The following is a 13,471-nucleotide window of genomic DNA, read 5'->3' on the forward strand; positions in this document are numbered from 1 at the left end:
ATGTATTTGTACCTGTTGTTCACATAAATGATAGTTTTACACCGATCGAGCAGAAAACATTGAAAAATCTATAGAAAAGTGATATTCAAGTAAAAGTTTATGCAGAATTTACTCAAAGAAACACATTTTTTGACTTTAAATATTAATTCAGTCAAATAAACTCATATATTTTTATTTTTCCAAAAAAAAAAAAGGTGAGATTTGAGTTTTGGCCCAGTGGTTGCTGGGTAAGTTTCTATGTGAGATGTCATCAATTACAAACAGGAAGTGATGTGTCATAGGCCTAAAAACAATTGTTATTCTGGGATAATAATATTTATCGTAACTGCATTTTAGAGTCGCCAGAGGAACTAAAGCTCTTCTGGGACATTTCTTCATGTGGTTCTGGTCTTCACCATGTGTTGTTCTCTCACATGTTGTGAGTGTTTTTCACTAAAAGGAGGTAGGAGCTCCAGAGGTAATGAGGCCTCCAGGGGGCGCCGCGGTCCCGCCTCCAGGGGGCGCCGCGGTCCCGCCTCCAGGGGGCGCTGCGGTCCGAGGCGGGCACAGCGCCCCCTGGAGGTGGGCACAGCGGACCACAGCGGGCTCTGGATCCAGGCTGGTTAACGAGGACCAGGCGCCTCCAGAGGAAACGAGCTGATGCTGTAGATTCTGGAGAAAGTGACAAGATTAATGTTTAATGTGTTTATTAGTTTGAGTCAAAACATTTAAATATCATTAACCTCACGCTCGTCATCGTTATCACTGTAAACTGAACAGCTCAATGGTCCAGCAGAGGGTCAGGGAACGGTCAGGGAACGGTCAGCCTGCTGAGCTTGGAAAAATGTCCAATTAGATGATTTCTGCAGGAATGTTATGTTTGGAAAGACTTCTTCTTCTTGTTAGTTTTAGTTTTAGTTTTAGTTTTAGTTTCAGGAGGTTGAACCGAACATCCAATTCAAAAAGTCAAAAACAGCCTGTGAAAAGTTTACACTTTTACACGTTACAGTAGAATTAGACTTTGCTCAAACGACAGTTACAGTCGGCCCCGCCCCTTCTCTACGATGGCGAATAAGAAAGAAGTGGATTGGCTGAAGCTGAGTCCCACAGGTTCTTCTCATCTAAGAGAATGTAACTGAGCTGAACAATATGCCATCTATAACTTGACTAAAGTGTAGAGAAAGATTCACCTGTTTCAGCCGAGACGTTTCAGCCGAGACGTTTCAGCCGAGACGTTTCAGCTGAGATGTTTCAGCTGGGACGTTTCAGCCTAGATGTTTCAGCCGAGACGTGTCAGCCGAGACGTGTCAGCCGAGACGTTTCAGCTCCAAGAGTCATTCTAAGTCTGTGGCTCTAGTCTGAGAACTCTGAGTAAGCCCCGCCCACTGGGTGGAGCCTCCTGACAATAGCCTGTTTATCAATTTGTTTACACTGTTTTAATTTCCCCTGAAGCTGATCTTCTTTGTTCCCCTCACAGCCTGTTATCTGATGCAGCTCCCTCATCACTGATGAGTACCTGAGTCACATCTTGATGATCTGAGCCGTTTCCTGGCCATGGCCTCAGAACGCTGTTGTAAACCTTTGGTTAATTGAACCTTAAACCTCCATTTATGAACAAAGAAGATCAAAGAATACAAAAATGGGCATTTTGTTCTTAGCGTGAACCAGTTTGTGTCGTAAAGTTTTGCTCGGTTCAAAATAAACAGGAAGTCCTAAAAATCCTTTGTTTCTCCGACATTCCAAACACATAAGGGACTTTGCCCTGAGCTGGAGGCACTGGCCCCGTGTTGTCCTGGTGACCCTGAGCTGGAGGCACTGGCCCCGTGTTGTCCTGGTGACCCTGAGCTGGAGGCACTGGCCCCGTGTTGTCCTGGTGACCCTGAGCTGGAGGCACTGGCCCCGTGTTGTCCTGGTGACCCTGAGCTGGAGGCACTGGCCCCGTGTTGTCCTGGTGACCCTGAGCTGGAGGCACTGGCCCCGTGTTGTCCTGGTGACTCTGAGCTGGAGGCACTGGCCCCGTGTTGTCCTGGTGACCCTGAGCTGGAGGCACTGGCCCCGTGTTGTCCTGGTGACTCTGAGCTGGAGGCACTGGCCCCGTGTTGTCCTGGTGACTCTGAGCTGGAGGCACTGGCCCCGTGTTGTCCTGGTGACTCTGAGCTGGAGGCACTGGCCCCGTGTTGTCCTGGTGACTCTGAGCTGGAGGCTCCTCTCCGGGGCCGTGTCGCGGGGGCAGAAGTCTAAGCAGGGAGTCCCAGACTTCCCTCTCCCCAGACACTTCCTCCATCTCCTCCGGGGGGATCCTGAGGCGTTCCCAGGCCAGAGAGACATAGTCCCCCGAGCGTGTCCTGGGTCTGCCCCGGGGCCTCTTCCCGGTGGGACATGCCCGTAACTCCTCCCCAGGGAGGCGCCCAGGAGGAGCAGCGGCTCTACTCCGAGCTCCCCCCATGTGACTGAGCTCCTCCCCCTATCTCTGAGGGAGCGCCCAGCCACCCTCATTTCGACCACTTGTATCCTCGATCTTGTCCTTTGGGTCATTAAAGCTCATGACCATAGGCGAGGTCAGAGTGACCCATAAATCTAGAGCTTTGTCTTTGGACTCAGCTCCTTCTTCACCACAACAGTCGACGCAGCGACTGCATCATCCAGGAGTCACATGACGCTGTTCAACCAATGACAAAGTCAGAAATAACACAGACTAAATAAAGCAATAACTTGTGCCATAATTACACTGTGTTTGATTCCATTGTGTTTTGTGAGATAAACATGTAAAACCCCCTCAGATCTTTACCTCCTCATCGCTCTAAACCACACAACTCTTCCTTCCTCCCTCCTTCCTCCCTCCTTCCCTCCCTCCTTCCTCCTTCCTCCCTCCTTCCTCCCTCCCTCCTTCCCTCCCTCCTTCCTCCCTCCTTCTCTCCTTCCCTCCCTTCCTCCCTCCTTCTCTCCCTCCCTTCCTTCTTTCCTCCTTCCCTCCCTCCTTCCTTCCTCCCTCCTTCTCTCCTTCCCTCCCTCCTTCCCTCCTTCCCTCCCTCCTTCCCTCCCTCTCCAGCAGTAATTGGGACCTTTAGCTCTAATCGTGTGTGTCTCTCTCCCTCCTCCTCATTTAATCATATTCACATTAGGTTAAACAAAGAGGCTGTTTATAGAGCCAGAAAAACACAGTTTGAAAATGTTTGACTACACCGGGACTACACCGGGACTACACCAGGACTACACCGGGACTACACCGGGACTACACCGGGACTACACCAGGACTACACCGGGACTACACCGGGACTACACCAGGACTACACCGGGACTACACCGGGACTACACCGGGACTACACCGGGACTACACCGGGACTACACCAGGACTACACCGGGACTAAGATAAGATAAGATAAGATAAGATATTCCTTTATTGTCCCACATGGGGAAATTTCATTGGTGCAACGCAGGTAGATACAGAGGTAGATCCAGAAGAACAGATCACTTATAGGAAGTCTGAAAAACACTTTCAGTAGAAGATCTCCTATAAATAAATAAAAACTCCCATAGACAAATAAATACATAAATACCATTGCATGTGATCACGACAGTAATTGCACATGCATATGTGTCACGACAGCACATAGATTGCACATGAATTCCAACAGCAATTGCACATACGACAGAATTGCACATCAGTATTAGGTTAGGTCAGTATTGCGACGGGATAACGTGACGATCTCCGGGTAAGACGACTGTTCTCCGCAGTTTCATGAGTTCCTCCTTTGTGGAAACGCGGTACGGCACCGGGGGGCGGGGCCGGAGCCGGGGGGCGGGGCCGGAGCCGGGGGACTCAGAGCCAAGACACATCGCAACGACACGACGAAAACACTCAATCCAGCCGAATAAAGTCAAAACAAGTTAATTTAAAGCGATTCCAGTGCGTGTCCCGATCGTTCGTGAAGTTCCTCTTTCATATAAACGTGTATATAAACGTGTACCGACGACACGCCGTACTTTAGCGCGGTCGGAGGGCGCGGGGGGGGGGCTGGTGGGCTCGCTCGGAGCTAGCTCACGTCACAACAACACAACGAACGCAACGAAAAACGCTCAAATCCAGCCGAAAAAAGTCAAAAACAGTTGAATTAAAAAACTATTCCAGCGCGTGTCCCTATCGTACAGTAAAATAGAAAAAATATACTAACTATATTTACAAAATATAGGAGATAAAGCACAATAAGTGTGAGAAAGAAGAGAGAGCGTTTACACCGGGCTGCCAGCTGTACCAGCGCCTTATGACGTAAACTACACTGGGACTACACCGGGACGACACCGGGACGACACCGGGACTACACCGGGACGACACCGGGACTACACCGGGACGACACCGGGACGACACCGGGACGACACCGGGACGACACCGGGACGACACCGGGACGACACCGGGACTATACCGGGACTACACCTGGACTACACCGGGACGACACCGGGACTACATCGGGACGACACCGGGACGACACCGGGACGACACCGGGACGACACCGGGACTACACCGGGACTATACCGGGACTACACCTGGACTACACCGGGACGACACCGGGACGACACCGGGACTACACCGGGACGACACCGGGACTACATCGGGACGACACCGGGACGACACCGGGACGACACCGGGACGACACCGGGACTACACCGGGACTATACCGGGACTACACCTGGACTACATCGGGACTACACCGGGACGACACCGGGACTACACCGGGACTACACCTGGACTACATTGGGACTACACCGGGACGACACCGGGACTACACTGGGACTACACCTGGACTATACTGGGACTACACCGGGACTATACCGGGACTACACCGAGCCTACACCGAGACTACACTGGGACGACACCGGGACTACACCGGGACTATACTGGGACTACACCTGGACTACATTGGGACTACACCGGGACGACACCGGGACTACACTGGGACTACACCTGGACTATACTGGGACTACACCGGGACTATACCGGGACTACACCGAGCCTACACCGAGACTACACTGGGACTACACCGGGACTACACCGAGCCTACATCGGGACTACACCGAGCCTACATCGGGACTACACCGAGCCTACATCGGGACTACACCGGGACTACACCGAGACTGTGCCAGGACTACACCAGGACTACACCGGGACTAGACCTGGACAACACCGGGACTAAACCGGGACTACGCCGTGACTACACCTGGACTACGCCGGGAAAGAAGACATTTTCACTTGGTTTGGACCCGGTTCCTTGTCATTTATTGTCTTCAGTATGTTTTGTTTCTTTGGCATTGTTATAACTATAATTAACACGTTCCAGGCTTTAAATGTCAAAAAGTCAGTTTAATCTTTAATATTGATCTTTTTTCCTCCTGCACTGAACAATCCTTTAATTGTCTGTTTCAGTCTGATCCGTTGTTCCGTTAAATCCTCTGCTTCTGTCTCGTATTTAAGCTCTTTATTCCCTTTTTTCCTGGTTTTACTGTTTTGCGCTAAAATCAATGTCATTATCGCTCGTGCTGTAGATTCACACGTTTATTCTTAATGTGACGCTTTAATTCATCCTCAGATTCTGTTTGTGAAAATACAAACGCATGGATTTTTACATCTCACAAGTCCCAAAGGTTAAGCTGTAAATGTGGACGAGAACCAGGTCTAAACCAGGTCTGAACCAGGTCTGAACCAGGTCTAAACCAGGATTAAACCAGGTCTGAACCAGGTCTGAACCAGGTCCAAACCAGGTCTAAACCAGGTCTAAACCAGGTCTGAACCAGGTCTAAACCAGGTCTGAACCAGAACTTAACCAGGATTAAACCAGGTCTGAACCAGGTCTGAACCAGGTCCAAACCAGGTCTAAACCAGGTCTAAACCAGGTCTGAACCAGGTCTAAACCAGGTCTGAACCAGAACTAAACCAGGATTAAACCAGGTCTAAACCAGGTCTAAACCAGGTCTGAACCAGGTCTGAACCAGGTCTGAACCAGGTCTAAACCAGGTCTAAACCAGGTCTAAACCAGGTCTAAACCAGGTCCAAACCAGGTCTAAACCAGGATTAAACCAGGTCTGAACCAGGTCTGAACCAGGTCCAAACCAGGTCTAAACCAGGTCTAAACCAGGTCTGAACCAGGTCTAAACCAGGTCTGAACCAGAACTAAACCAGGATTAAACCAGGTCTGAACCAGGTCTGAACCAGGTCCAAACCAGGTCTAAACCAGGTCTAAACCAGGTCTGAACCAGGTCTAAACCAGGTCTGAACCAGAACTAAACCAGGATTAAACCAGGTCTAAACCAGGTCTAAACCAGGTCTGAACCAGGTCTGAACCAGGTCTGAACCAGGTCTAAACCAGGTCTAAACCAGGTCTAAACCAGGTCTAAACCAGGTCCAAACCAGGTCTAAACCAGGACTAAACCAGGTCTGAACCAGAACTAAACCAGGATTAAACCAGGTCTGAACCAGGTCTGAACCAGGTCCAAACCAGGTCTAAACCAGGTCTAAACCAGGTCTGAACCAGGTCTAAACCAGGTCTGAACCAGAACTAAACCAGGATTAAACCAGGTCTAAACCAGGTCTAAACCAGGTCTGAACCAGGTCTGAACCAGGTCTAAACCAGGTCTGAACCAGAACTAAACCAGGATTAAACCAGGTCTGAACCAGGTCTGAACCAGGTCCAAACCAGGTCTAAACCAGGTCTAAACCAGGTCTGAACCAGGTCTAAACCAGGTCTGAACCAGAACTAAACCAGGATTAAACCAGGTCTAAACCAGGTCTAAACCAGGTCTGAACCAGGTCTAAACCAGGACTAAACCAGGTCTAAACCAGGTCTAAACCAGGTCTGAACCAGGTCCAAACCAGGTCTAAACCAGGACTAAACCAGGTCTAAACCAGGTCTAAACCAGGTCTAAACCAGGACTAAACCAGGTCTAAACCAGGTCTAAACCAGGTCTAAACCAGGTCCAAACCAGGTCTAAACCAGGACTAAACCAGGTCTAAACCAGGTCTAAACCAGGTCTAAACCAGGTCTAAACCAGGTCTAAAGCAGGTCTAAACCAGGTCTGAACCAGGTCTAAACCAGGTCTAAACCAGGTCTGAACCAGGTCTAAACCAGGTCTAAACCAGGACTAAACCAGGTCCAAACCAGGTCTAAACCAGGTCTAAACCAGGACTAAACCAGGTCTAAACCAGGTCTGAACCAGGTCTAAACCAGGTCTAAACCAGGACTAAACCAGGTCTAAACCAGGACTAAACCAGGTCTAAACCAGGTCTAAACCAGGTCTAAACCAGGTCTAAACCAGGACTAAACCAGGTCTAAACCAAGTCTAAACCAGGTCTAAACCAGGTCTGAACCAGGTCCAAACCAGGTCTAAACCAGGTCTAAACCAGGACTAAACCAGGTCTAAACCAGGACTAAACCAGGTCTAAACCAGGACTAAACCAGGTCTAAACCAGGTCTAAACCAGGTCTAAACCAGGTCTAAACCAGGACTAAACCAGGTCTAAACCAGGTCTAAACCAGGTCTAAACCAGGTCTGAACCAGGTCCAAACCAGGTCTAAACCAGGTCTAAACCAGGACTATACCAGGTCTATACCAGGTCCAAACCAGGTCTAAACCAGGACTATACCAGGTCTATACCAGGTCCAAACCAGGTCTAAACCAGGACTAAACCAGGACTAAACCAGGTCCAAACCAGGTCTAAACCAGGACTAAACCAGGTCTAAACCAGGACTATACCAGGTCTATACCAGGTCCAAACCAGGTCTAAACCAGGTCTAAACCAGGTCTAAACCAGGACTAAACCAGGACTAAACCAGGTCCAAACCAGGTCTAAACCAGGTCTAAACCAGGACTAAACCAGGACTAAATCTGGACTTTAACAGGTTCTTTCTTCTCCAGAGATAATTGGTTCAAAAGAAACAATATTGAGGATATAAATGTTAAGAGGTCAAGGGTCAAACATAAGAATCAATAAAATGTTACAAACCATAGAGTTCCTGATTGAGTCCTGGCATGGACCTGGTTTAGTCCTGGTTTAGTCCCTGTGTAGTACTAGCCTCGTTTCCACTGGTTCTCTTTGAGTCTTGGCCTTGAGTCTCTGGATCCAAAGTGGTTCTAGTTCCCTAAGAGGTCTGGCTCTTGGGCTCCAGGAGGACTTTAGCTCAGGGGGAGGAGCTTCACAGCGCAGCCACATGATTGGACCAGAGAGAACGCAGAACTAGAGGCAAAAAGCAGACTAAAAAAAATAATAATTTGTCTCCAAACTCTGACTAAATCTGGTGCTAAAGCGTCGTGTTTCCACTGATGCTAACGACTATGTGGAGCCTTAGCAACACAAAGCTAGCGTAGCCCGTTAGCATCAGCCGTTTCCTGTTTATGGCCGCGTGGCACTCGCTTTATCAAGAGCCACAATATGATATTTCTAGGTCATAATGTGTCTGACGTGATCCAAAGACTATGAAATACACTTTTACTCATGTTTGTGTCATTTTTAGACTTTTTTTTAAGGTTCTATTCACATTTTTGCCACTGTTAGTCCCATTGTTGTCACTTATAATCGTGATTAAGTTTCCTCTACTCACATTTGTCACACTCATTTTTCGCTTTTTAATTTTTGTTGTCACTATTAGTAATAATAAACGTCGCTACGTTTTTAGTAGTATTTTCTCGCATATATTCAAATTTTGTTGCTTTTAGCAGTGCAGCACGGCAATATCTGAACATGCCCCTCACACACTAGCTTTAGCCACGCCCCTCACACACTAGCTTTAGCCATGCCCCTCACACACTAGCTTTAGCCACGCCCCTCACACACTAGCTTTAGCCACGCCCCTCACACACTAGCTTTAGCCACGCCCCTCACACACTAGCTTTAGCCACGCCCCTCACACACTAGCTTTAGCCATGCCCCTCACACACTAGCTTTAGCCACGCCCCTCACACACTAGCTTTAGCCACGCCCCTCACATACTAGCTTTAGCCATGCCCCTCACACACTAGCTTTAGCCACGCCCCTCACACACTAGCTTTAGCCACGCCCCTCACACACTAGCTTTAGCCACGCCCCTCACACACTAGCTTTAGCCACGCCCCTCACACACTAGCTTTAGCCACGCCCCTCACACACTAGCTTTAGCCACGCCCCTCACACACTAGCTTTAGCCACGCCCCTCACACACTAGCTTTAGCCACGCCCCTCACACACGCTAGTTTTAGCCACGCCCCTCATACATGCTAGCTTTAGCCACGCCCCTCACACACTCTAGCTTTAGCCATGCCCCTCACACACACTAGCTTTAGCCACGCCCCTCACACACTAGCTTTAGCCACGCCCCTCACACACGCTAGTTTTAGCCACACCTCTCACACATGCTAGCTTTTGCCACGCCCCTCACACACGCTAGCTTTAGCCACGCCCCTCACACACGCTCGTTTTAGCCACACCCCTCACTCACGCTAGTTTTAGCCACGCCCCTCACACACACTAGCTTTAGCCACGCCCCTCACACACTAGCTTTAGCCACGCCCCTCACACACGCTAGTTTTAGCCACGCCCCTCACACACACGCTAGCTTTAGCCACGCCCCTCACACACACTAGTTTTGGCCACGCCCCTCACACACACTAGCTTTAGCCACGCCCCTCACACACACTAGTTTTGGCCACGCCCCTCACACACACTAGTTTTGGCCACGCCCCTCACACACACTAGTTTTGGCCACGCCCCTCACACACACTAGTTTTGGCCACGCCCCTCACACACGCTAATTTCGGCCACGCCCCTCACACACACTAGTTTTGGCCACGCCCCTCACACACACAGGTGAAAACAGGAATTTTACGAGCGGTTGAGCCTCAGTTGAAGAGACACAAACACGAAGGAATGAAACAAAAATAGAACTTTTAATAAGATAATGATGAGGAAATACAACATTAAAAGCTAATTAAAGTTGAAATTGCTGAATGTCCTCCCTTTAACGTCCTCTTTGTTCTTCTACTGGAGTAATATTAGCTGTAGATGTGGACGCAGGCGGTTTTCAAAGCCGATGTCGGTGTGTGTTCTCAGCGCTTCTCTACGCCACCATCTTCGGTAACGTGACGACCATCTTCCAGCAGATGTACGCCAACACCAACCGCTACCACGAGCGGCTCAACAACGTGCGCGACTTCCTCAAACTCTACCAGGTCCCGAAGGGTCTGAGCGAGCGGGTCATGGACTACATCGTGTCCACGTGGTCCATGTCCAAGGGCATCGACACCGACAAGGTACGGAACCAGGACTAAACCAGGACCAGGACTGAACCAGGACTAAACCAGGACCAGGACTGAACCAGGACTAAACCAGGACTAAACCAGGACCAGGACTAAACCAGGACTAAACCAGGACCAGGACTAAACCAGGACTAAACCAGGACTAAACCAGGACCAGGACTAAAGCAGGACTAAAACAGGACTAAAGCAGGTCTAAAGCAGGACTAAAACAGGACTAAAGCAGGACTAAAGCAGGTCTAAAGCAGGACTAAACCAGGACTAAAGCAGGTCTAAAGCAGGACTAAAGCTGGACTAAAGCAGGACTAAAGCAGGTCTAAAGCAGGACTAAAGCAGGACTAAAGCAGGACTAAAACAGGACTAAAACAGGACTAAAGCAGGACTAAACCAGGACCAGGACTAAAGCAGGACTAAAGCAGGACTAAAGCAGGGCTAAAGCAGGACTAAAGCAGGACTAAAACAGGACTAAAGCAGGACTAAAGCAGGTCTAAAGCAGGACTAAACCAGGACTAAAGCAGGTCTAAAGCAGGACTAAAGCAGGACTAAAACAGGACTAAAGCAGGACTAAAGCAGGTCTAAAGCAGGACTAAACCAGGACTAAAGCAGGACTAAAGCAGGTCTAAAGCAGGTCTAAAGCAGGACTAAAGCAGGACTAAAGCAGGTCTAAAGCAGGTCTAAAGCAGGACTAAAGCAGGACTAAAGCAGGTCTAAAGCAGGACTAAAGCAGGTCTAAAGCAGGACTAAAGCAGGACTAAAGCAGGACTAAAACAGGACTAAAGCAGGACTAAAGCAGGTCTAAAGCAGGACTAAACCAGGACTAAAGCAGGTCTAAAGCAGGACTAAAGCTGGACTAAAGCAGGTCTAAAGCAGGACTAAAGCAGGACTAAAGCAGGACTAAAGCAGGACTAAAGCAGGACTAAAACAGGACTAAAGCAGGACTAAAGCAGGTCTAAAGCAGGACTAAACCAGGACTAAAGCAGGTCTAAAGCAGGACTAAAGCTGGACTAAAGCAGGACTAAAGCAGGTCTAAAGCAGGACTAAAGCAGGACTAAAGCAGGACTAAAACAGGACTAAAACAGGACTAAAGCAGGACTAAAGCAGGACTAAAGCAGGACTAAAGCAGGACTAAAGCAGGACTAAAACAGGACTAAAGCAGGACTAAAGCAGGTCTAAAGCAGGACTAAACCAGGACTAAAGCAGGTCTAAAGCAGGACTAAAGCTGGACTAAAGCAGGACTAAAGCAGGTCTAAAGCAGGACTAAAGCAGGACTAAAGCAGGACTAAAACAGGACTAAAACAGGACTAAAGCAGGACTAAACCAGGACCAGGACTAAAGCAGGACTAAAGCAGGGCTAAAGCAGGACTAAAGCAGGACTAAAGCAGGACTAAAACAGGACTAAAGCAGGACTAAAGCAGGTCTAAAGCAGGACTAAACCAGGACTAAAGCAGGTCTAAAGCAGGACTAAAGCTGGACTAAAGCAGGACTAAAGCAGGTCTAAAGCAGGACTAAAGCAGGTCTAAAGCAGGTCTAAAGCAGGTCTAAAGCAGGTCTAAAGCAGGACTAAAGCAGGTCTAAAGCTGGACTAAAGCAGGTCTAAAGCAGGACTAAAGCAGGACTAAAGCAGGTCTAAAGCAGGACTAAAGCAGGTCTAAAGCAGGTCTAAAGCAGGACTAAAGCAGGACTAAAGCAGGACTAAAGCAGGACTAAAGCAGGTCTAAAGCAGGACTAAAGCAGGACTAAAGCAGGTCTAAAGCAGGTCTAAAGCAGTACTAAAGCAGGTCTAAAGCAGGACTAAAGCAGGACTAAAGCAGGTCTAAAGCAGGTCTAAAGCAGGTCTAAAGCAGGACTAAAGCAGGACTAAAGCAGGACTAAAGCAGGTCTAAAGCAGGTCTAAAGCAGGACTAAAGCAGGTCTAAAGCAGGTCTAAAGCAGGACTAAAGCAGGACTAAAACAGGACTAAAGCAGGACTAAAGCAGGTCTAAAGCAGGACTAAACCAGGACTAAAGCAGGACTAAAGCAGGTCTAAAGCAGGTCTAAAGCAGGACTAAAGCAGGACTAAAGCAGGTCTAAAGCAGGTCTAAAGCAGGACTAAAGCAGGACTAAAGCAGGTCTAAAGCAGGACTAAAGCAGGTCTAAAGCAGGACTAAAGCAGGACTAAAGCAGGACTAAAACAGGACTAAAGCAGGACTAAAGCAGGTCTAAAGCAGGACTAAACCAGGACTAAAGCAGGTCTAAAGCAGGACTAAAGCTGGACTAAAGCAGGTCTAAAGCAGGACTAAAGCAGGACTAAAGCAGGACTAAAGCAGGACTAAAGCAGGACTAAAACAGGACTAAAGCAGGACTAAAGCAGGTCTAAAGCAGGACTAAACCAGGACTAAAGCAGGTCTAAAGCAGGACTAAAGCTGGACTAAAGCAGGACTAAAGCAGGTCTAAAGCAGGACTAAAGCAGGACTAAAGCAGGACTAAAACAGGACTAAAACAGGACTAAAGCAGGACTAAAGCAGGACTAAAGCAGGACTAAAGCAGGACTAAAGCAGGACTAAAACAGGACTAAAGCAGGACTAAAGCAGGTCTAAAGCAGGACTAAACCAGGACTAAAGCAGGTCTAAAGCAGGACTAAAGCTGGACTAAAGCAGGACTAAAGCAGGTCTAAAGCAGGACTAAAGCAGGACTAAAGCAGGACTAAAACAGGACTAAAACAGGACTAAAGCAGGACTAAACCAGGACCAGGACTAAAGCAGGACTAAAGCAGGGCTAAAGCAGGACTAAAGCAGGACTAAAGCAGGACTAAAACAGGACTAAAGCAGGACTAAAGCAGGTCTAAAGCAGGACTAAACCAGGACTAAAGCAGGTCTAAAGCAGGACTAAAGCTGGACTAAAGCAGGACTAAAGCAGGTCTAAAGCAGGACTAAAGCAGGTCTAAAGCAGGTCTAAAGCAGGTCTAAAGCAGGTCTAAAGCAGGACTAAAGCAGGTCTAAAGCTGGACTAAAGCAGGTCTAAAGCAGGACTAAAGCAGGACTAAAGCAGGTCTAAAGCAGGACTAAAGCAGGTCTAAAGCAGGTCTAAAGCAGGACTAAAGCAGGACTAAAGCAGGACTAAAGCAGGACTAAAGCAGGTCTAAAGCAGGACTAAAGCAGGACTAAAGCAGGTCTAAAGCAGGTCTAAAGCAGTACTAAAGCAGGTCTAAAGCAGGACTAAAGCAGGACTAAAGCAGGTCT

General features: G+C 48.5%; 1 protein-coding gene across 1 annotated transcript in view; it reads left to right on the forward strand.

Moving 5' to 3' along the window:
- LOC140370956 (voltage-gated delayed rectifier potassium channel KCNH5-like) overlaps positions 1-13,471 on the forward strand; it is a 102,368-nt gene that overhangs the window by 64,836 nt on the left and 24,061 nt on the right. Inside the window, exon 11 of the mRNA XM_072458238.1 lies at positions 10,051-10,250. Within this exon, the coding sequence (XP_072314339.1) occupies positions 10,051-10,250 (200 nt within the window). The remainder of the gene's footprint in view (positions 1-10,050; positions 10,251-13,471) is intronic.

The sequence above is a fragment of the Eucyclogobius newberryi genome, unplaced genomic scaffold (genome assembly GCF_026437365.1).
Source record: "Eucyclogobius newberryi isolate DKJ021-1_F unplaced genomic scaffold, fEucNew1.0.hap1 SCAF_21, whole genome shotgun sequence".
NCBI lineage: Eukaryota > Metazoa > Chordata > Actinopteri > Gobiiformes > Gobiidae > Eucyclogobius > Eucyclogobius newberryi.